Below are 24,256 nucleotides of genomic sequence, written 5' to 3' on the forward strand. Positions count from 1 at the left end.
CCGTTCACCCTGACCAGTCCTCCCGAATCCCTTTACATTGCTCAATGGCATGTGTTACCTGATAATCTACTATAGGACTTTTTAGCAGGTTGATTCTTCTTGACTGTTTCCTCTTGCTGAAACCACAAGCTCCTAAAGTCAAGGATATTTATGCTTCTTCACTTTTAAATCCCCAGTGCTTGAGCTCATGTTCAGCACATAGTAGTTGCCTAGTTGAGTCAATCTGTTGAGTGAACGAATGAATCAGGCCTGGGCGATCCATTACAAAGCAACATGGCCTTCGCTGCTCCCCTAGTGGGTTATGATGGGGCCAAGTGGACCAGATTATGATGGGCCCCTGCCTGACCCTGCTTTCCTAGGTAACTCCAACCACAGGTGGACCCACCTCCTCCGCTCCTGCAGGCATCCGTATCCTGGCTCACAGCTAGGCCTAGAGTGCCACTGCTTATGAGAGGGACAGGCTGTGATGTCCCCAGGCACCTGAAGCTGACCCACTGTCAACAGGAGTCAGCAAAACAAAGAGCTCTGTGAGAGACAGCTTTGGCCCAAACACAACTGAAAGTGTATCTCATGAGCAGAAACATGTGTTCAAGGCCCCCGGCCCTCAGGCAGGGGAGAGGTGGAGCGTGGCTGGCAGGGAAGCTGAAATTTACTGAGAAATCTGCCACTTGCTCTGAGGCTATCAAAGAAGACACTTGCCTGGTGGGGGTAATAGCTGCTTCTCCTCCCCGTAGGGGGTCGATCCAGGGTGCCTGAGGACAGCCACCAGCTCTGCCATCTCGTCTCTTCGTGCGTCTGCCTCACTGACACTTCTTCTCACTTCCCTCCCACCAGTTTGGCAGGTTTTTATCGCATTGGTTTCAGTGTATATAGACGTTCCCTGGGGAGTGCAGCAGTTGCAGTAAATATACCATATACATTCATGCAGACTGATGGAGACACATAGAGTCAGACACAGGGGAAGGTGTGTGTATGCACACACACACATACCCACACACACCCTCTAGGGAGATACCCAGAGTCATGCAGAAGAAAGGACAGAGACAGAAACAGAATATAGCAGAGCAACAGACAGGCAGACCTTGACAAAATGACGCTGATACCTAGCAGGGAGCACTCAACCATTCCCAAAAAAGTGTCCATGGAAGGCAGCCCCTGCTGGATGAGAAATAAAGGGGAACTCATATATCCATAACAACAGAAACAAGAGCTGGCTATGGAATTCTTCAACTTGCAAATAATTGTAATAGTAGCTCCATTACTCTCTTCATTCGGGAAATTCCAAAGATTGTGGTAATTCTGTACCATAAATAGGGTGGAGACCAGGTATGTTTTTCTTATTTTAAATCACAATATCACAGTTAAGAATATTACATATAACTAGCACGTGAGATGTATGATATTATTATTTAAGAGATAAAGTAGGCTATTTAATTTTAATCAGCAAGTTTATATAAGGGAAAACACAAAGAAAAAAATAGTTCAGAACAGGGCAAAAGTCGTGGCAGTGATAAACAGGGGACTGAAGTTTGGGGGGGTGTTTCCTTTATCCAAAGTGTAGTCTTTTTATTAATTATCTAAGTTCAAACTTAGGAATTAAAATAAGCAATAAATCGTTTGTATCAGTCCTTCTCTTTTCTAACTCTGGCTCAGTGAAGACGCTGGGGGTTCATTCATTCATTCATCAGAATAACTATAAAGGGTTTAAAGTTGAGGTTTAGACAGATGAAGAAGACAAAGAACTGTCCTCCATCTGCTGACAGTCTGGTAGGAGGGAAAAACAAAGTCATCACGTGGAGCTATGTTCCTTCTATGTCTATTTTCTGGAAGTTCTTATTTTTTTTTAATCATAAATGGATATTGAATTTTGTCCAAAACTTCTCTGCATCTATTGCGATGATCATATGGCTTTAGCTTTCAATTCGTTAAAGTAATTATCCTTCAATTAAAAATAGATAAATAAGAAAGTCATCACGGCTCAGTCAGAGAAGAGCTACCATAGAGGTGTAAACCCCAGGTCAGGAACAGCTCAGTGGAGAAGGTGGCAGCAGAGCTAAGCTTTAAGGACAAGAAAACATCAGCCAGATGAGAAACTGCAGCACGTTTCAGGCATAGCCGACATCAGTGTCATCAGCCCATACCCTTAGCTTATCATCCTGGCCTGCAAAGAGTTCTAATCCTTCATGACTCACTCACTTGATGCCCTGGGGCCTGCTATATCTCCAGATGTATTTACTAGGCTGCTCCTGTCCCGTCAGAGCTGCAGGTTGTGGGTTCTTGATTTGCTCTCCACTAGGACTGGATCCCTGCTCAGGGGCCTGGCTTGACCTTGCCCTGTGCTCCACCCTTCACAGGTCACCCAGAATCTTGATGCCCGACTCCACACGCAGCTAGGTCCACACACTCCTGGTGCAATGTCCTAAGAATAAGAGCCTCTACTGATCGAGTCCTTACTCTGTGCCAGGCTTGATTCATGCTGCTTACATGCATTACATCATTTGATCCATGGAACCACACTACTGGATTTTAGCATTACCTCCATGTGCCAGCTGAGAACAAGGAGAGTTTACAAAGCTTAACAGCTCCTGAGATCACAGTTAGCAAATGGCAGGACCACGGTTTATGATCAGATATCCTGACAACAAGGCCTGGTTATTTACCCGTCTTGCTACCTTACCACTCCCCACCGAGGATCTGCAACCCCAGTGGATTGTTGGCCCAGATATCCGGGCTTTGGAGCTGTGATTTGGGTGGCAGCCACCCCTTCTCTGTGAGAAGCAGCGCCATGATGGATGAAGGCCTTGACTCCATCTACTCCTGCCTTCTTTCCAAAGTGCCCATAATCTAGCGCTCCCAGCAGGCCTTGTGGGTCAAGCATGAATGGGTGCTGAACACTAACTGTGCCCTCAGGGAAGTAGGACAGCTGAGGTCAAGAAGCTTAAATCCCAAGGCACCATCAGAGGGGGCTCCACACAGCTTTTGTATTTTCTTCTTTGGAAGTCTTTAAGTCTCAGGTTCAGAAACCCTGGCTTTCGGGTCACGTAAGAAATCCTGAAGCATTCAATGCTTGTGGAGGTATTGGGTCTTCTCTCAAGAATTCATTCCACCAAGGAAAGCTACCTCCTCTCAGCATCTAGGGCCTTGGAGGTAAGCAGGGAGGGAGCGCGTAGGCCCCACCGGAAGGGAACAAGGAATGAAAGCAAAGCAGCAGTTTCATACGGGTCCTGACTCCTGGGATAAAAGGCTCCTCTCTCAGCCCCACCTCAGGCCATTCCCCGGCCACGGCAGCCTCAACCAGGACACCACAATGAGTCCCAGTGTGGCTGAATGGGGGGGTCCCACACCCCGGGAAGATGTCATCAAGCTCTGGGGGAGGGTGGAGCTGCTGTGGGCTCCCAAGGCATAATGCACAAGCCCTGTGGGTGGCATAATGTGGTATTTATCTCCCCCACTATGCAGAGAGGGGACAATCCAGACTCTGTCAGAAAGGTCCTCTGGGGAGTCCAGGCCTCGCTAATGAAGATGAATAAGGCGGGGAATCTGCCTTGGCCGCTCAGAGCTAATGTATACATATTCATGGACTGGGAGGACAGCTCCCAGGATGACCCATCCTCCAGAGAGGCGATGGAGGTATGGCAGTGCAAAGCCACGCTTGGGGTGGGGCGTTTCTTGCAGGGTGGAACACTCTGTGAATTAGGGAACCACAGCACATATCCTTAATTGGACCAGATTTCCAAAGCAAAATTGATTCCTCCACCTGCTGCAAACTTCTGAGTCCTGGCCTAAGCTCAGGGACCCCTGAAGAACTGAGTTCACAGCTGAGTTCCAGAAGTAACTCCAGCTTTGCCATTTCCTACTCCACCTCAGCTAATAGCCATCCCCACACCACATTTGTTCTGCCTAGCATGGCTTCATGGAATTTGCTGGAGGTTCCATGTTAGAGTTCTTGCTGCTGTTGTCTAGCCACCCAGTCATGTCTGACTCTTTGCGACCCCATGGACTGCAGCATGCCAGGACTCCCTGTCCCTCACCATCTCCCAGAGTTTGCCCAGGTTCATATCTATTGCATCGGTGATGCCATGCATCTTATCACACAAAGGCTCAGGACACATGCCACCGCATCTCATTTCACACACACAGACCTTGTTTTCAGAATCTCCATCCATCTGACTCTTTCATGATCTGCCTACAACTATTTTGGGGGGGGGGGGAAGGTGACAAATCCTTGCCCACCAGAGACCTCCAGGGTCCATGAAGGTGACCTTGGTAGGAGATTATACAGTGTTGTAGGAAAATCTAGACCAGAAACTTGAGCATCCGTACCGCATTTCTTTAAAAGAGGGCAAGTGTTGGCCCTGCCCCTACACACACCATCACTCTGAAGTCAGTGGATTTGTCTTTGACTCACAGATATTTTGATATTTGAACGGTTTCATTCCCTGTTTCAGGTGCACTCAGCCTCCGGCCCCAGGCAGCAGAACAGAAAGGATATACACTGAGCCCAATAAATCAAACCCCCTCTCTGCAGCCAGCCTCCTGTAGGTTTCCACGGAGCCACAGGCTAGTCTTTAGCGGCAAGATGAATGTCTGGCAGAGCGCCGAGAGCCTTACCTGCCTTTCCGACATGATGTAGAGCTGCTCGCGGTCCTTGGAGAAGGCCATGTCCCGGAGCACGGGGCCGGGCTCCACCACCTGCACCGTTTCATACTGGAGGGCGTTGCCCCTGGGCCCGTCTACCCGGATCTGTGGACAAGAGGAAGAAGAGAGTTCAGATGTGAGTTCAGATCCTGAGCCGCCCGTGGTCCAGCCTCAGCCGGGAGCTTCCCTCCCCATGGGCAAGGGAGGGGCGTGAAGTGAAGTGATGGATGTAAAGATATGGGCTGATTCTTTGAAACTGGCAGCCAGGATCACTGCTGCCCTTCGCGGAGAAGCCAGAACCCCAGAAGATTCACACCAGGTGGATTTGTTCTGTCTATGAACCCACTGGCTTATGCTTCAGATTCTGGAATAGATGTAGGGTCCCCAAATCCCCTAGAGTTTCTATTTATGTCCCCAGTGAAGGGCATGTGGGCATTCCAGGAAAATGTGCTTTGGGCATGAGTCATTCTCAGTCTTCCAAGAACACTTAACAGACTAGGTCATCTCTGGGCCATCTAACAGTCCTTCCTGGAACTGCTGGAACAACGTGAAGACCATGAGGAAGGACTATTGTCCACATTCCCCAAGGCTGAGGACAAGTCTAGAAAAGATAGGACTTTCCCAACGCCATCCATCCCCTGATTCAAGGTGCTGGCCCAGGTCTTCAGGATCATCACCACTCTGAGCTCACAGATTTGCCATGACTATTGATGAGCACTAATATTTCCATCCACATAAGTTGGGATCAAACATCACCATCCATATAAGAATGTAGGAAGGTGAGGAGAATGCGAGAGGTAGATGGGGAGAAGCAATAGCTAGGAGATCACCAAACTTGATTAGATGCCATTTGTAAAAGTCTCTATAAAATAATGTGGTATAATTTTGGAAATTTCAATAACAAAACTAAAGAAAAAATCGTATTCCAAATATTCCCATTATATATTCATTTTTAATTTTAATAGGTAATTCTTAACTTTTTATGAGCTCAAGGAGAATGGCAGAGCTATTCAGAGGGATTAAGTTACAGAAAGGACACCATATTAATGCCATCTGATAACATCAATTCATCCAAAAGTCTGCTGTCTCTCATTTCTGTTGAATTCACTGAACTCTGACACCAGGGTGGTGTGTGATGTATGTATTTGATGTGGGGTTTGTGCTAGCCGTTTTGCTTGTCTTCCTCTTAAGCACAATTTTTCAGCCCTTCCTAGACATCAGGTACTGGGAGATGATTTTATACATGATTCCTTATTGATATAATCTTCTCAAGAGCTTTTTTGTCCTGGCTTGCATGGCCCCTTCAGGATCCATTCCAACCATTCTCACCTTTTAGGTGGGACTGGACCCACCCTCTGCTTCCTGGGCTGGTCTTCGATGGGCAGAAACAAATAGGTTTAATCTCACTCTCTGGCCACAGCGATGGAGAGAAAGCAGACCCAAACCATTCAACATTTGCAATTAGAGTGAAGCAAGGACTATGTCTTGTGACAGGGGAAGAGAGCACCTCCCCTCACCCTTGATAAGATCAAAGAAACAGGTAGCTCCCAGAACTATTGGCAACCCTCTTGTTATAAGAACGGGGTTGGGGGCTGGAGCCAGGGTCAGGGACAGAGAGGAAAAGCATTGGTCTTTGGTGATGTCCCTGAGCCACTGAATTAAAATAGCCCCGAAGGTTATCATGTGTCCAGGCCTTTCTAGCTACTCAGGATGTTTCCTTATTGTTAAAGTAACAGAAAGGTTTTCTGCAACAGCTAATGATATGTTCTGATAGAATTGATGGGGGAAATGGGACACAGTACATTAAATAAATGCCCTGAGCTACCAAATCCGACAAATGAATGAGGATCCAGTCTGACCCTGGAATCTGTATTTTTCCTACCACTCCAGTTACATGAGGGACCCTGTTCCTTATTAAGGTTCACATTTACTTTCTAGGGGTACCACCAAAGGCAGGGGCCTCTGGTATGTACAAATTTCAGAGGCTTTCGCCAGTCATTCCCAATTCTGAAGCTGAAACACTTGTGCTTGACAAATATTTATTTTTAAAATGAAGAAATGAATGAAGTTCAAATCCTTCTTTGCAGATTTTCCATTAAGCTCAGGAAAACAACAACAATAAGGGGAAAAAAAAACAAGCTGGTGAAGGAATTAAGAAGAGACATGCTTAGCCGTTAAAATCCAAATGCCTGGGAATCCAGTAACCCTCCTCCTTCTGTCCCCACCCCCAAGCCACCAAATGTCCACCCTGGGCAGGTCTTTCCTTAATCTGAATGAAATGGGAGCTCATGCAAAACCAATTGGGATTACCATCCAAGTCTGACCGCGCGGTGATGGCCTTGGCCTCCAGCCCAGCCAGGCTGCCTCCCCAGCTGTGAATCACCCTTGGATCAGCAGCACAAGAGTGATCCTGTGCAGCCTGGCTGGTCTCCAGCCCCTCAAGGCTGCCAGCAGGAGCAGGCACCCCTCGGGGATGCTGGCAGAAAGGAGTCCCCTCCAGTGTCCTGTGTTGTGATCCCCGAGGGAAACTGGATTCAGTGCCTAAGTGACTGTATTTATCACTTGGCTCCACCTTCCCTGCTCTTTAGGATGAGGTGATGGGCTGGATGTGGACAGCAGAAGAAACTAGGAGAACTTGGCCGGGACAGAGGGGTGGACCAGGGAGCACTAACGCAGCAAGTGTTTTCAGGCCTCGAGAGGCAAGGCATGGGTCAATGGGCCCCGCTCTTGCCCACTCCTCCAGGGCAGGAAATCAGTAATTGAAAAGGTGGTTATTCCCTTCACATCACCCCACCCCCATCCATACTACTTGTTTCAGGAAACAGAAAGGAAAGCATCCATTCAACCCATCTGCTGAAAGAGTCTCACGTAAGACACGGATAAAAGGAGTTTGTGATGGGACTTGCTGAATGATGGACAGCCATCAAATTTAGATAGGCTGGACTAGCTGCTGGCTCTTGGGCAACAAGAACTGCTAGCAACTTAGCGGCTGCTACGTGTCAGGTATGATGGAAGGCATTCTATGTGTATTTATCTTCTCATTTAAACCTCAAGACTCCATGAAGCCTTAATATTATTCAATTTACAGGAATAATAAGGCACACAGAGGTTTTAATACCTTGTTCATGGTCACACATCTAGTGATCAGCGTGGTCTGGACCCCTGCTGAAGTCTGACCAATTCCAGAGTTCACTCCTCAATGCACTTACATAGTATACCAACACAAGTTGAGCCAGGTCCTACTGGGTCTATAAACCTGAATCTCTTCTAGGAGTGAAAGTTGTTAATGGTAAACAAGCATCATCCCAGGAGTGCCGGAGGAACCATGTCTACCTTCCCCAGTCCTTTTGGGAAAGAATCATGCATATGAATGAAAAAGACACTGTTGTAAATTTTCAAAACAACAATCCCCTATATTTTTGTTTTATACCTTGCTGAGAATGTTATTCTTAAATAACACTGTCTCATCTGATGGCTGTAAAATTTTTATGATGTTGACTGCCAGCATAATCATTCTCATTTTAACAATGAAAAAACTGAGATGGGGGCTGTTTTGGGCCTTTTCTAAAATTCAGTGATAAACCAATGACAGTCAGGACTAGAACCCAGGTCTCCTGATTCCTAGCTCAGCACTTGCAGTTGAGCTATTTTAGATTTTCCCTGAGCCTTTGACAAGGTTCCACATGAAAAGGTTTTAAAAATAATGAGTCTCCATGGGACTTTGGGCAGTTTGGCCATGGAGAGAGAACCAACTTAAAGATAGAAAAAGACACATTTCTGCATGGAGAAGTGGGAACTGGGGGACTCGCCGAGGAGTAGTGTTATGACTGGTCTTATTTACTATTTTTTATAAATGGTCTGGAGCAGGGAACAGGAACATTTACAGCTGATCCTAAGCTCTTTGGAATAGCCAGAAGGCCCATGATGGAAATGAGCTACAGAAAGACAGTGCCTCCTCTGTGGGAACTGAGGGTGGGGGAGGAGTTATAATTGAGCAAATAGACCTGGGGTGTCAAGTCTCACAGCGGCAGGGATCATGCTCGGTGTATCCAATGCTGCAGCCCCAATGCCTAGCACAGGACCCAAGGCACAACTGGTGCTCAGATGTGGGTGAGAGTGGGTGAGAGTATGGGAAAAGGAACCCTTGTACACTATTGGTAGTGTGTAAATTGGTATAGCCACTAAGGAAAACAGCAAGGTAGCTTCTCAAAAAATGAAAAACAGACCTGCCATATGGATCCAGCAATTCCACTCCTGGGTATATACCCAAAGGAAATAAAATTAGTATCCGAAAGAGATGTCTGCCCACCCATGTTCATTTCAGCATTGCTCACAGTAGCCAAGATATGGAAATAACCTAAATATCTATCAAGGGATGAATGGATTAAAAAATGTGATTATATATATGTAATTCAGCCTTAAAATAGAAATTCTGCCATTTTCAACGACATCGGTGAATCTGGAGAACATTTATGCAAACTTAAATAAACACAGAAAGACAAAATATTGCACAGTCTTACTTATATGTGAGATCCAAAATAGTCAAACTCTTAGAAGAAGAGAGTAGAATGGTGGGAGGAGAAAACAGGGAGATGTTGGTCAAGGCACAGTCTTCCCAGGTGGTGCTAGTGGTAAAGAACCTGCCTGCCAATGCAGGAGACATAAGAGATGCAGGTTTGATCCCTGGGTCAGGAAGATCCCCTGGAGGAGGAAATGGCAACCCATTCCAATATTCCTGCCTGAAAATTCCCATGGACAGAGGAGCCTGGCTGGGCTACAGTCCATAGAGTTGCAAATGATCAGACACAACTGAAGCGACTTAGCATGCGCACATGTTGGTCAAGGGATATAAAGTTTCAGTTATTAGATGGATAAGGTCTAGAGATCTAATGTGCAACAATGTGACTGTAATAATAATATAATACTGCATGCTTGAAATTCATGAAGAGGGTAGATACTAAGTGTTCTCATCACGTACACACACACACACACACACACACGTGAGGTGGTAGATATGTGAATTATCTGAATTGCAGTGATTATTTCACAATATATACATGAATTGAAACATCAAACTGTATACCCTAAATATATACAATATTAACTTGTCAATTGTACTCCACAGACGGAGAAAGGGCTTTTCTGGTGGCTCAGCAATAAAGAATCTGCCTGCAAGGCAGGAGATATGAGTTCCATCCCTGGGTCAGGAAGATCCCCTGGAGAAGCGAATGGCAGCCCACTCCAGTATTCTTGCCTGGGAAATCCGATGGACAGAAGAGTCTGGCAGTCTACAGTCTGTGGGGCCGCAAAGTCAGACACGACTTAGCAACTAAACAACAACAGGGATGGGAAAAGCAAGTAGTTACTAAATAACTAATCAACTCCCTCTGGGTAAAACAAGCCACATTCTACCAATCAGAGGATGGACTCTGAGCTGATCAAGGCAAGATCAAGGTAGGAAGCAGGATCAAAAAGGGAGACCTTCGTCGTTACCATTTACAGCTCCCAATACTCCACAGCCGCCAAAAAGTCCAACAGAATGACCAGCAGCTTTCAAATGGGATTCCAGGGGAAAACAGGCAAACAGAAGCCATTCTCTGGACCAAGTTCTCCTAGATACAGAAGATCACATCCAGTGCACTCCTGGTAAGTTGGAATAAACCAGATGCCTGCAACTTGGGGACAGCCTGGGAAAGATTCCCCCAGGTCACAAAGACACAGCTGAGATGAAAGGAGACACAGTAGCCAGTGGCTCTGGTTCCATCACTACCACAGGGGCCACCCTGAAGCTTGGGAGGGGACAGCTTAGAATAAACAAGATTCATTATCTTACACATTAGGACAAATAAAATGTATTATGTTATACAGCACAGATGATACTTGCGTATCAACCAGGCAGTGAGAAAGAATGAAAATAGACATTGATTTAAGGTAGAAAATATAAAGAAACCCCTCATGTCCATTTGGGTGTTTAGAAGATGTTATTCTCTAAGGTTGACACCAAGGAGGAGACTGCACCCTCAACCTGTGTGTTCCTTGACAGAGTGACAGTCTACACTCACTCATCATCCAGCATGCATTTATGGAATGCGCAGTGTATGCTAGGCTCCGAGCCAGTTTCTGGAGGAGATCGGTGAGTGCCAGCCCTGTCCTCTGGGAATGTGTGTGTGTATGTTCAGTTGCTTAGTCATGTCTGACTCTTTGCAACCCTATGGACTGTAGCCCACCAAACTCCTCTGTCCATGGGATTCTCCGGGCAGGAATATTGGAGTGGGTTGCCATTTCCTCCTCCAGGGGATCTTCCCAACCCAGGGATTGAACTCACATCTCCTGCCCTGCAGGCTGATTCTTTACTGCAGAGCAACCAGAGAAGCCCACCCTCTGGGATATTAGTCTCCTAATGGGCTCAGATTTCACACAGATGAGGCCAAGCGGCAAATGCTATAGCAGAGAAGTGTTCCAAGGCCCCTTTTCCTTCTTCCCAGGAGATCTGGCCAACTGACTGGAGTGTAACCAGGAATTATCAGCCCGGCACCAACCGAGGCTCAAGGGAGCATGTGTATATCACAGAATAACAGGGCCACCGCATGGCACCACCAGCCATGAGAGTTTGACGAATACAGCACATAGTGGGTGATATCAGGTTCATTCAGACACCCGCTTCAGAGACGAAATCTCTTTAGTCAGTAGGAAGACTGGTCTAAAGTAGCAAAATGAGTGTCACTAACAGATTTTATAAAGATACGCTGGCAGAGGGAGGCAAGGATGAACACATGAAAAAGGGGGTCACAGGGGAGCTTTTGGCCAACTTCACGGAGCTCTGTCCTGAGGAGACAGTACAGAGGTGTTCTCCAAGGCCTGAAGGGTGAGGTGTTACTTCAGGCCTCACCACCGGCCCAGTGGAAGGTTCTAGACAGCATGGGACAGCAGAAATACAATGCTAGCCACAAAGGTGGGCCACATGTGCAATTAAAAAATTTCCAGCAGTGGTTAAAAAATAAAAGTGTTAGTCGCTCAGTCATGTCTGACGCTTTGTGACCTTATGGACTGTGACCCCACCAGGCTCCTCTGTCCATGGGATTCTCCGGGCAAGAATATTGGAATGGGTTGCCATTTCCTCCTCCAGGGGATCTTCCCAGCCCAGGGATCGAACCTGGGCCTCCTTCACTGCAGGCAGATTCTTGACCGTCTGAGCCACCACCAGGGAAGCCTCCCAAAATAAGAAGGTAAAATTAATTTTTTCAGAAAATGTTTATTTTTATTTATTTCTCTGGCTGTGCCAGGTCTTAGTCATAGCATGCAGGATCTTTACAGTTATCATGTGGGATCTTAGTTGTGGCATTGGTGGGGGGTGGGTCTGTTGTTTGTTTGGTTTTTTTTAGTTTTGGCATGTAGGGTCTTAGATGGAGCATGCAGGATCTAGTTCCTTGACCAGGGATCGAACCCAGTCCTCCTGGATTGGGAGCTCAGAGTCTTAACCACTAGACCACCAGGGAAATGCGCAAATTAATTTTAGTAATCTATTTTTTACTAACCCACTGTGCCCCAAAATAGTATCCCTTGAACATGTCTATAGTATAAACATTGTCAATTAGGTATTTTACATGTATTTTTTCATACCATGTCTTTGAAATCTGATGTGTATTTCATACAAACAGCGGAACTCAGTCTGGACGAGCCACATTTCTGGTACACACAGGCCTCCTCACCAGTCCTTCGCAGCCGCTCGGTCTCCAGCCTAGGATAATCTGCTTGGCCGCGCTTTCCACCAGCCCATCCACCGGGCAGCACTGCTACCTCTCCACCCCTGGCACGGTGGGCAGCTACGTTGCCAGGCAGAACTGCTATTAAAACATCAGCAGGGTGGCCTCCACAAAGGTCAGCCATCCGGGGAGCTCCTGGCAGCTGCTTGTTTGTTTATTGGAACATTATCTGGGCTGGGCTGTTTATTTACATCCATTGAAGAACCGAACAATAAATATCGTCTCCTGGTAGCAGGCAGATGCTTGCATTAGAGCATTCTGGCTGCCGTCTTGTTTGAAATAATCTCCCTAATGAGCAAACAGTGCTATTCATCCTTAAACATGCAGGCCACCCCAGGATTCCCCTTTCCTCTCTCCTCTCACATCCTCCCCAGACCTCCTGGTCAAGGTCTACACCTGCCAGACCTCCCGATCAGGCCCAGGAATAAGGCAGCAAGGCTCATGAGACAGGCAGGGACGTGAACTGAGGCTCGAGAGGCAGCACGGGAACAGACTAAATCTAGAAACCAGTGTCTCGGGACCCTCTGAATTCTCCACCTGGACCCTCGTGCCTCCAATACAGAGGCATATGAACCCCAGTCTCTGCTTCTCCCCTCAAGAGCCACGAGACACGACTGCGGCTCTCTTAGGAGTCCTGGCCTCAACCTGCCTCCCACGGAGGCAGAAATAGAATAGCCGTGAGCACCCTCGGTGGGAAAGGAGTGGCCAGGATCTGCTTCTCTGGCATATACGGGGTTGCGGCGTCTCCCAGGAGGGAAAAATACTGAAACTTTTGGATCTTACTTATGCGGTTTATTTTGTTGGTCCCTAGAGGCTGAAAGCACTGCAAGCCCGGTCACTGTTACTCAGCATCTTGCCACACAGACTGGAGAGCCGGTGAAAGGAGGGCCCAGAACATGGTAGAGTGCCCGCAGCAGGTGCGTGGTCCTTGATTGAATGATCCTTGATCCTTGGTTGAATGAATGAATGAATGGAGAAGCTCACTCTGAGCCCGAGCTGCCACACTGGGGATGTTTAGATGTGCAGACACACTCACAGGCACAGACACACACACACCATCTCCATCCCCGAAGGTGAGGCTAGGTCTCCACTCAATCACGGCCTCTAGAACTTTCCATGTATAATTCTACGACGAAGTGATGGACGAGGAGGACCTGGAACAGCCCGGTATGCCAGCAAGAAAAGAGACACAAGTATGAGGCGTGTATCTCTTGGAAACTTGCTGGTAGTAGGATTACCTCTCCTTAGGGCAAGGGGCCTCTTTACAGTCTCTGCATCCCTGAGGAAGAGCTGCCTGATTCTCAGGGTAGTGGCTGGGATGACCTCGAAGCTCCCATCAGACTCCCAGGGGCTGCAAGTCTGTCCCTTGCCAAGGGCAGATCCCTTGGCCCCAAGTACTCACTGTTAATTCCTATAACCCTCAACCAAGGACATCTGCAACAAAACTTCACTCATACTCACTTGAATTGTCCCCAGTGATTTCAATTTTTTTTCAGTGGCATGCCCATTAAAAAAAATTTTTTTTTTAATTTATATTGGAGAATAGTTGATTTACAAGGCTGCGTTAGTTGCAGGAGCACAGAAAGTGATTCAATTACACATATACACATACCCATTCTTTTTCAGATTCTTTTCCCAGAGAGGTTATTACAGGATATTGATGGAGTTCCCTGTGCTTTCAAGTTAAAAATCAGAGCCTCTCCCTTTCCTCCGGTTCTTCCAATCTCCTTCCCCTGCTCTACTTTCTCTTCTTATCCACAGCACTTGTTACCATCTCACATACTACATAATTTATTCCTTTATGATGATGATTATTTATCTCCATGTAAACACCACAGAGCAGAAATCTTTATCTCTTGTGCTCACTGGTGTCTGCCAAAGCCCTGAACCATGCCCCATAGTAGGGGGGCCAATAAAAATCTGTTGAATAAATAAGTGAATGGAAACATTCAAACTACTCATCAACATCTTCATTTGTCCCCAGGATGCAGATTTCTTTCTTATCTTACAACAAGGGAACTGAACAGTTGGGGATGTGTGCGCTGGAAGGTTCAGCAGCAGGGGAGCAGCTGGAATCGTCCAACCCAGACCCAAGGGGCCGGCGGTGCCCATTCCTCCAGCAGAGTGGACCGTGCCACACGCCACAGGCTCGCCTCCCTGCCTTGAATCCCAGGGCTTGGAATGCGAGCAGGGCCCCTGCTTCTGTATTCACCCTGCTTAAGCCACCCCAGAATAGCACAGTGAGGGTGCTTTGTTTTGATTTCCTGATTCCAGCCAGGAGAAAGAGCTTGCAAAGGAAACTGCAAGAGGGTAAACAGTAATTAATTAGACAGGCTCTGCGCGCGCTCATGAAACCTGCACCGTGTTACCAAACACTGTTGGGACAACAGGTCCCTGTGGGTCTCCCATTAAACACATACAAAACCGAATGATGCTGTCCAGGTAGCCATTAGGACTTCTTGCCCTGTATGGTCCACATCAGGGAAATCAGGGACAATGGCTTCCATCCCACTCCCCACCTGCTTGGCTGGTGATATAAAGAACAGGATACAACTCCAGGAGAAAAAGATGCTGATGAAATCAAAATGAAAGACAGTATGGTTGATATGAAGGAAGAACCAGAAAAAAGTTCAAACCCGTATGTTTCTAATGCAAAATATTTAAAATCGACTTCTCTTGCAGCATCTTCCCAATCTTATTGGAGAGAATTGCACACACAAGTTACTGGGTTGGAAACTTGGTGGGTCAGCCAGATTGTGACCTTAGAGTAGGCTGTACCCCCAAATCCTGAATGGCTTTTAGCTGTGTGCCTCTAGCCACAAAGGAGCATGGACAGACTACTCCCACTCCTGGAAAAACAAGTACCCACGAAGAGACTGTTGATATATGCCTGCCACTCACTGCCATGTGCTTTACACAATCTGCTCGTTCCGTATTTCAGAAGACCAGAATCCCCTGGCTCCTGAGATGCTGTGTGTAGGCAGAGAGTGAGAGGGTAAGCCCACGGGCAGACGGTGTGAATCCCAGCTCTGTGCTTGGGAACTGTGTGGCCTTAGACAACCTACCAAACTTTCTTGAGTTTGCTTTTCTCAGGGGGAAAAAAAAACCCAGAAATAATCATAACAATACTTGGTGGTTACTGTGGGAGTCTGATCATGTCTCAAGCATGCAAAATACTTATCTGAGTGAGGGGGGTGATGGTTATGTTTCAATAAATGTTCAGTAAGTTTCAGTGATCTCATTGATTGCTAGGAAGCCAGTTTTAATGAATCGATCCCTGTGATCCCCACTCATCCCCAAAGGGAGCAGCAACCTTATGTGCTATAGAAAGAGAGGTTAGAGGATGTGGCCCACAGAGTGGACTTTCAAATTCCAACAAGGTCACCTAAAGAAAGAGAGAAGAGGCCCCAGGGCTCAGCTGTAGACCATCTGAGCTGACTAGAAAATGGGCATCGCCAGAGGAAACTAGGCCTGGAAGAGTCTGTGCCCATGATGGAGGGCTCAGACGGGCATCTCACCAATGTGGTCCAGAGACCATCACACCATGCCTCCAGACAGAGGAACTGTCCAGAAACCCTGATGAGCCCGGTTCCACTCAGGCATGATTCAGAAAACCAGCAACTCTATGGAGAAAGACGAAAGCAGCTTCATGCATACGGTTTGGGCAAGCCCCAGAAAGGGAAGTGGGGTACCACAGCCCAGCTCATGGAAGGGAGGAGCATCTTTGGGGACCCATCAAGGGTGGGATGTGGACTCAGGGCTGGCAGGATGCTAAGGAGAAGCAAGGCCTATTTCCTAAAGCTGAGGCAGTGGCTCTATGTGGAACTGGGGACAGTCTTGAAACCAGAACCAGGACGCTGGATTCCTTGTGCCTACTGCCGGACTGCCTCTTCCATGACTCTGGCAAACCGCTCTCTACCCTGCCACCCCTGGCCCTATATCCTCTGGGCTCAGAGCGCCCTCCTGCCAAATGAGGGGGAGGCTATGTCCTCTCTTCTGTGCCCCCCACAACTGCTGCAGTCACCAATGGTTAATGAGCAGAGGTGTTTCCTGACTGCAAGGGGCTGAGGTGCAGTCAGCGTTTCCTCCTGTTGGAAACTAAGCCTCCTCCAGCGTGGGACCCAGCAGCTGTTCAAGGCAGCTGCAGTGGAAGCAGGACAAACCAGAAGTGGAGAGAAGGCTGGGGACGGATGGACTCTCACATGAGTTGTTACCGAAGTTCCGTGAGTCCCAGCTGGTTGGGTCTTAGCTCAGAGGATAGAGCTTCTAGCAAGCAGCTTGGCCCAGAGGAAAGACTTAGGACTTGTGTTGACTGAACGAGGAAAGTGGGCTTTGTCTAGGTTTTCTCCTGAGCTCAAAAGCAGCTGCAACCCCAATCACACCCCCCACACACACACCCTCACGTCTCAGATTTTACCATCACTGCACGCCCCATTGCTCCAGTCCCTAAGGCCCACCCAGGATTCCCTTGTGGCTCAGACAGTAAAGAATCTGCCTGCAGTGTGGGAAGTGAGTGAAGTCGCTCAATTCTGTCCGACTCTTTGCGACCCCATGGACTGTAACCTACCAGGCTCCCCCATCCATGGGATTTTCCAGGCAAGAATACTGGAGTGGGTTGCCATTTCCTTCTCCAGGGGATCTCCCCGACCCAGGGGTTGAACCCAGGTCTCTCACATTGTAGTCAGACACTTTACCGTCTGAGCCACCAGGGAAGTCAAAACCCAGGTTCAATTCTTGGGTCGGGAAGGTCCCTTGGAGAAGGGAAGGGCTACCCACTCCAGTATTCTTGCCTGGAGAATCCCATGGACAGAGGAGCCTGATGGGCTACAGTCCATGGGGATCACAAAGAGTCGGACACAACCGAGCGACTAACACTTTCACTTCTGCTTTCTTCTCATCTAGGGGTCAAGACTTGGGTCTTCTAGCAACTTTCCCTCCTAGTTACTTTCTCTCCTGAACCCAACTGTTTCCATCTTCAGATGGTCCTTTGCATATTGTCATCTTTGCCCTAGAGCAGAACCAAACTCTGCCCCTCAGGCCTCCTCCCAGCTCTCCCCCACTTCAGGAACACCTCCCCATCTTCCTCCTCATCACCTAGCAACCACAATCCATGACCACCACAACACTTGTAGGTGCAGCGTCCTCACTCCTCCACACAGCCCTGCATTTCTTGCCAGGCCTATACTTTCCTGTATCCTCGAAGAGTCAAACTGGTCCTTCCTCAAGTCCTGTTCACAGTCCTATTCACACCACGTCCCTCTGTTTCCTCTCTGCGTCCTCTCAACCAACCCACGCACATCCCTCCCTCTGAATCCGGTCCAGGACACTCCTCCAAAGGCTTTCGCCATAACACCTGCCCCACTGTGAATGCCCCCCTGTTTCATATCGCCCTCGGCCACAACTGCCCAGCCGCTAAAAGTTGTCCTGTGCTTTGGCTCATGTGGACGCCCGTCCTTTGCTCCCATGCTTTCAGAGTGTTCGTTTCAGCCATGAGAATGTCAGCCCCTTGAGGGCAGGTCTATAGCATTGAGCTTAAGCACAGGGCTGTGTAGACAGCCACGCTGGAGTCCTGATTCTGCCCATCATTAGCCCTTGTGGCTTCAGGGAGAATTTTAAAGATCTGCTTAACATCCTTCACTGAAATATGGAGCTCAGAATTCTGAGCCCAGAGGTGCGGTCAGGATTTCATCAGGTGAATTATGAGTTGCTCTTACTAAAGTGGCTGGTATATTGGAAGCAGGGCCTCCCTCGTGGCTCAGGGGCATAAAGAATTTGCTGCCAATGCAGAAGACTTGGGTTTGATCCCTGGGTCAGGAAGATGCCCTGGAGAAGGAAATGGCAACCCACTCCAGTATTCTTGCCTGGAGAATTCCATGGACAGAGGAGCCTGGTGGGGTACAGTCCATGGGGTCACAAAAGAGTCAGACATGACTTAGCGACTAAAACAACAACATGTTGGAAGTAAAATAGTGCACGTGACTGCTAGTTGTGGATAGTTAGTACTCATTGGTATTTAGTGAGTTAGTCTGAGATGGAGATGAGATGGTGACCACGCAGGCACACAGCCTCTGGTCCCCAGCAGCTCTGTGAACACCAGAGCTGTTTAATAGATGTTTAGTCAATTAACAAATGAATGCACAAATTCCAATCACAATGGGAAAAAGATCAAAAGGATCCTGGGATCCTCAGAGACTCTCTCCCAAGTTTACGTCCTTTTGATGCTCCATCTCCAGAGGCCCACCAGTCCTCTTTGTAAGACCAAGGGCGGCAGCAGCAGCCAGCCCTGTATGGTTCCCACCCGCCAGACCCTGCACTGAGCTGCCTGTGGGAAGCCCCATGAACTGGTGGCTCAGCCCCTAGGCACTCCTCAGCAATTTTCCTGGCAAACAAATAAGGCAGGGAGCATCAGACAAGTGCATGTCACCTTGACATCTGCTCTCTCTGGTGAGCTCAGCTCTGGGTTCTCCCCCTGCAGCCTCATCAGACTTCTGGGGATCAGCCGTTTCCCACCCTAGGACAGCTGTGTGTGTTTCTGTGGGCCTGAGAACAACGTATGTTTACTTAGTGCTAAGGGCCAAGGCGTCAGCTACACACAACTTCCCAAGAAGGATTGGCAGCGTCTCCATCAACTGCTTACCAGACGTTCCGCATGCCACCTCCCCCTTGGGAAGCATGTTGGTCAGTAGCCACTACCCAACTCCTGGCTGAATGTCAGTGGACTTGGAAAGCCCTGAAACAGGCAGAGATTCACATTTTGTGCACTTGAGATTTGTACCAGGATTTAAAGCCCCAGATCCTGAGCCACCTAAGATATTTTGTGGTCAAATGAGGGTTAGAAGTGTGTTTACTCAAGGCTCAGGTCAGTATCACTCTCTCCAAGAATTCTCCCCACCACCTCCGAGGATAGATTCAATCCCTCCTCGCCCCACCCAGCTTGTGCTCCTCCTGGCTTGCTGGGACCATGGCCCTTGGGACACCTCACAACATGGGGTCATTATGTGCACCCATCTTTCCACCTGCCCACCTGCTCCCCAAGCACAGGACTATGTCATGTTCATCTTCCCTAAAGTCACAAAGCCCGTGAGTGGAGCCCTAAACTGGAGTTTAAGTTTTCTGGCTCCAAATCCATTCTCAGTGACAACTGACAGAAAAGTAGGTATTGTTGGGTGCCCTAGCGGCAATGTTCATTACTATCTAGTAAAAACTTCCCGAATCTTCTTTGAAGAAGGGACTTCAATCCACTCAGCACTGCCTCACAGATCACCAAGGATTATTCAATTCTTCCTCTCTCTATCTCCACACATCTCCCCCGGCAGCCACTGCCTGCATTTTACATTAAAACACACACACACACACACACACACACACAAAACAGCAGCTCTTCTGAGCAAGAAACTTGCTCAAGAGGAACTCACTTGGAACTCTTTCAAAAGAGAACCCCAGAATCCATGAGGCCTGGGTGAGGCATGTGAATGGTTTGCAGTCAGAAAATCTGTTCCCAAAGATAAGGGGAAGGGCATTCCTCGGGCTCAGAATTCTGGGGTGGAGAAGGGCGTCCCTGTGTGGGTGTGACATCAGCAGATGGGCTGGAATGCACACATGCGGAGAGTCAAGGGGCCCCAGGGCCAGGAGAGAGCTCAGCTGTCATACCACAAAGGGTCTTTTTTTTTTTTTTTCCATTTATTTTTATTAGTTGGAGGCTAATCACTTTACAATATTGTAATGGTTTTTGCCATACATTGACATTTTGACCACCCTCCATCCCAGGAAAACCACGGAGATTCTGCTTGACCCTGCCCCCCACCCTCAGCAGGGGGGCCTAAACACACTGTCCTCTAATCCGACGGGTGAACTTTGACCCCAGTGAGGGAGAGCCTGGAAAAGGCAGGAGGTTTCAGAGCTAAAGGGCCTCGAAGGAAAAAAAGAAACAACCAGCGCCTGTATGGAATACTCCTTCTGCCAGCAGCATGTGGAGTTAATTGCAGAGAAATGCATTTTAAAAATAAGATATTGGAAAACCATCCTCTCCGTCACCGGCCACAGTTATTACAATTATTTATACAGCATCACCACGGCGCCTGTGTTTCACAGCAATTAAACTATTGATCTTGCAGCTCTGAGGCGCTGAGCAAAATCCACTGCCACCATTGCTGCCCCTGTGGGAGTTGTCTGTCCCCACGCTCAGATGTGGAAACTGAGACGGAGGAGGAAGTAGCCAAGAGCGGAAGAGTTAGTAGTTGGAAAATTAATATTAAGAATCAATACATCGGGGACTTCCCTGATGGCTCGGACTGTAAAGAATCTGCCTGCAATGCAGGAGATCTGGGTTCGATCCCTGGGTTGGGAAGATCCCCTGGAGAAGGGAACGGCTACCCACTCCAGTATTCTTGCCTAGAGAATTCCATGGACAGAGGAGCCTGGTGGGCTATCATCCATGAGATCACAAAGAGTCAGACTCAACTGAGCGACTAGAACACACACACACACACACACACACACACACACACACTGGTGGTCCAGAGGTTAAGAATCCACCTTGCAACGGAAGCGATGCAGGTTCAATTCCTGGTCAGAGAACTAACACCCCACATGCTACAGGGCAACTGAGCCCCTCACCACAAATAGAGTCCATGCACCACAACAAAAGGTCCCATGTGCCACAACTAAGACCCAATGCAGCCAAATAAATAAATATTTAAAAAGAGAATCAATATATTGACATTATAAGCTAATATTATCTTAACATAGCAATAGTAATATGGTCCTGTCTCCATTTGGCCGGCATTTAGTTCGTCATGATGTTATTTTCCAGGCTTGCCCAAGAAGTTACATAGTGCAGTTGAGTGATGGAGTGCATGGGTCCCAGAGGCTACAACCATGAACTCCAAACCCAGCCCCACCATGAACTAGATACAACACCTCTTGGGAAATGAGTCAACCTCTCCTAGTGTCCTCATTCATAAAATATCAATAATAACAACACCCAATGCATTCAACTGATGTGAAGAATTCGTGAGTTAGTAAAGGAAAGGCACTTAGCACATGGGTTAGAACATAACTGGGGCTAAACTCGAGTTTTCTGCTATTGTCAGAGCAGGTCCACAGGATTCTCATTCACCCAGGACACATCTCTCTGAACCCATGTGTCACAGTTACATCACTGGTGAGAGACAGAGGGTAGTCTTGGTCTCCTGCGAGGCTCGACGCTGAGATTTGCAGAAAGATAAGTAGCTCACGTTCTTTTTTTTCTCCCCCTTGTTTTCTGATAGCCTTGAGGTAGGAGCTGGACCTAATTTCTCTTTGTGGCTGGTCACCTAGATGTGGGTGGAGATGGTCCTTGGACTCCAATCTCCCCCTCTGCCTACCACACTCCACCCCAGGAACATGCCCTCATGGCCTCATCATTTTTCTTCAAGTTCAGAGTCAATATTAAGCTAATAATGGTTATGCAAAGTCTTATTTATGAAATGTATTTGATGCATTATTTAATGCATTTTGAAGATAAATTAAAAGATAAAATACATTGAATAGTGGGTGTCTGGGAAGGTATGAAAATAATTCCACTTCATAAACCTTTTTGTTAGGAAGTTGCATGTTCCTGAACCAAAATCTCTTATGTTGGATGGTATGGGTGTGAAGAGATGTGAAACAGAGTGATATTCACTTTGGTCCAGCCTCTAGGCCTTAGGAATCAAGGAGAAGTATGACGGTAGAAAGTGGTGGAGATTGCAGATCAGTTACTGCTCTGGATTGTCACACCAAGGGGCAAGTTGGGAGGAGAAACTGGTGTGGGTGGGAAGTGAAGTGTGAGTCAGATCTGTGCATGAAGTTATGGAAGCATGGCCAATTGGCCTTGTCCTGATTGCCTTGGAAATTCAGGGCTGGTGCTTGGGTCATTGCTAAGGGCTTGCCTTTGGTCACTGCCATTCTACAGGCGGACTATGAAATCATGACATGAGATGTTTCCCAGAGTCAGAATTTAAGCCACTGTGCCTGGCTGACCCTCTCACCTTCTTTCTGAGGGTCAGGTGTGACACACTTCATGGATTACAAGGTACGGGTCAGAAAGTCAATGGTGAAAGGAATAAAGTCACATTTTCTGCTTCCCTTCATGTTGCCCCCAAACAACCACAAAGGGCTTCCTCAGTTGAGAACAGGGAACATTCTCCTGTGTCCCAGGCTAGTCCCTAATATAGGCTCCATGCCTTAACCTACTTGTGCTTACAAATAAACAGGCAGGCATTTTGAAGAACACAGGAAAGACAAGCCTATTGCAGCCTCTTCTCTACACGGTCACCACTATCCTTGAATTCCAGTGGAGGAACATTTCTTTGGGTGAAACATCTTCTTATGATACAAATATTGTGATGGAGTGGAAGCTATCTTTGGGGAAAGTGAAAATGAAAGTGTTAGTCAGTTGCTCAGTCATGTCCAACTCTTTGCAACCCCATGGACTGTAGCCCACCAGGCTCCTCTGTCCATGGAATTCTTCAGGCAAGAATACTGGAGTAGGTAGCCATTCCCTTCTGCAGCGGATCTTCCCAACCCAGGGATCGAACCTGAGTCTCCCACATTTAAGACAGTATCTCTGTTGTCTGAGCTACCAGGGAAGCCCATCTTTGGGGGGCATGGGGTAAAGAGAAAGGCCCTGGCCTGAAAGGGGTACAGGAGATGAGTCTGGTCCCATCGGCCAAGTCTCCCAATTGCTTAGGGTACCGTCAGCAACATGGCGGGTTTAGGTGTTCCTTCAGGTCCAGGTCATAATATAATTATGTAGCTTACATAAATAGACTTTCTTAGCAGTTTTTTCATGATGGGAGAGAATGATTCCCAGGGAAAGGTTAACAAGGGGACAATGTAAACCTGGATGACTCATAATGAAGAATGGGGGGCAGTTCTGAGGAACTAAAGAGAAATCTCATTTCACATTACAGTTGTCATGGTTTTGATTGGGGCTGGTTCTGGAATTTCTACCCAAAGTCTATGTCATTTTCAAAAATCTGAATTTCTCTATTATTACAAAAAACAAACCCTGAGGGTTTATGTTTTGCTCTGATGTAAGACTTAAAACCAAGAGAAGTACTCTGAAGGTCGAGTTCTTTCTCCTCACAGACCCTTTCCTTTGGTCGCCTTTGGTCAGCCTCACACCAGTGCCCACCACCAGGGGTCGCTGGCTCCCTTCTGCTCCTTGGTGACTTCCTGCTTTTGCTACTATCAGCCGGAAGGGGAAAGAGGCAATGGAGGGAGGAGTGGGAAGGGTGCCGAGGGCCAGGAAACTTAAGGAAGGGAGAAGGAAACCACCCAGGCGTTACTCTTGGGGACCCAAGGCAGGCCCCAACGACCAGCCCAACCTCAAAAGACCCCAGGGCCTGAATCAGAAGCCCCCTACAGCCGGGGTCTGTAGACTGGAGTCCATTGACTGGACTTCTGGCCACGACCCCTTGGTAAGTTTTATTTCCCATCCCTGGAGGTAGACCAGGAAAAAGCAGGACAGAAACACTTCTTTGTTCCTTTCTAGCCAGCAGGACTCTGCCTACATCAGCTTGATGTGTTGCTCCAGGGAAAGAGAGACCCAAAAAAACCCCAGCAACAAGATGATCTCCAGCACTTCATTTCCTTCTAGGTTTCTAAGCAGGTACTTATTTCCTGGGCAGTTATTATTATTACAGATACCACATAAACAAAAGTGTCAGATAATTAAGAATAATCTTATCTCCCCCTACCTTAAGCATTTTCTTTACCCAGTGGGAAACAAACTCCTCCTCCATAGCTTCCCCTCCCGACTTTTTCACTCGGCACCTAAGATGAGCAGGTTGGAGGATCTGGGAGCAAGTGGGAGCAAGGGAGATATTTCT

General features: G+C 47.7%; 1 protein-coding gene across 1 annotated transcript in view; it reads right to left on the reverse strand.

The window, feature by feature from the left end:
• The window catches only part of PLXNA4 (plexin A4), a 471,239-nt gene that overhangs the window by 162,715 nt on the left and 284,268 nt on the right, over nt 1–24,256 (reverse strand). Inside the window, exon 4 of the mRNA XM_043872047.1 lies at nt 4,612–4,743. Coding sequence (XP_043727982.1) covers nt 4,612–4,743 — 132 coding nt within the window. The remainder of the gene's footprint in view (nt 1–4,611; nt 4,744–24,256) is intronic.

The sequence above is a fragment of the Cervus elaphus genome, chromosome 18 (assembly GCF_910594005.1).
Source record: "Cervus elaphus chromosome 18, mCerEla1.1, whole genome shotgun sequence".
In the NCBI taxonomy this organism is placed as follows: domain Eukaryota; kingdom Metazoa; phylum Chordata; class Mammalia; order Artiodactyla; family Cervidae; genus Cervus; species Cervus elaphus.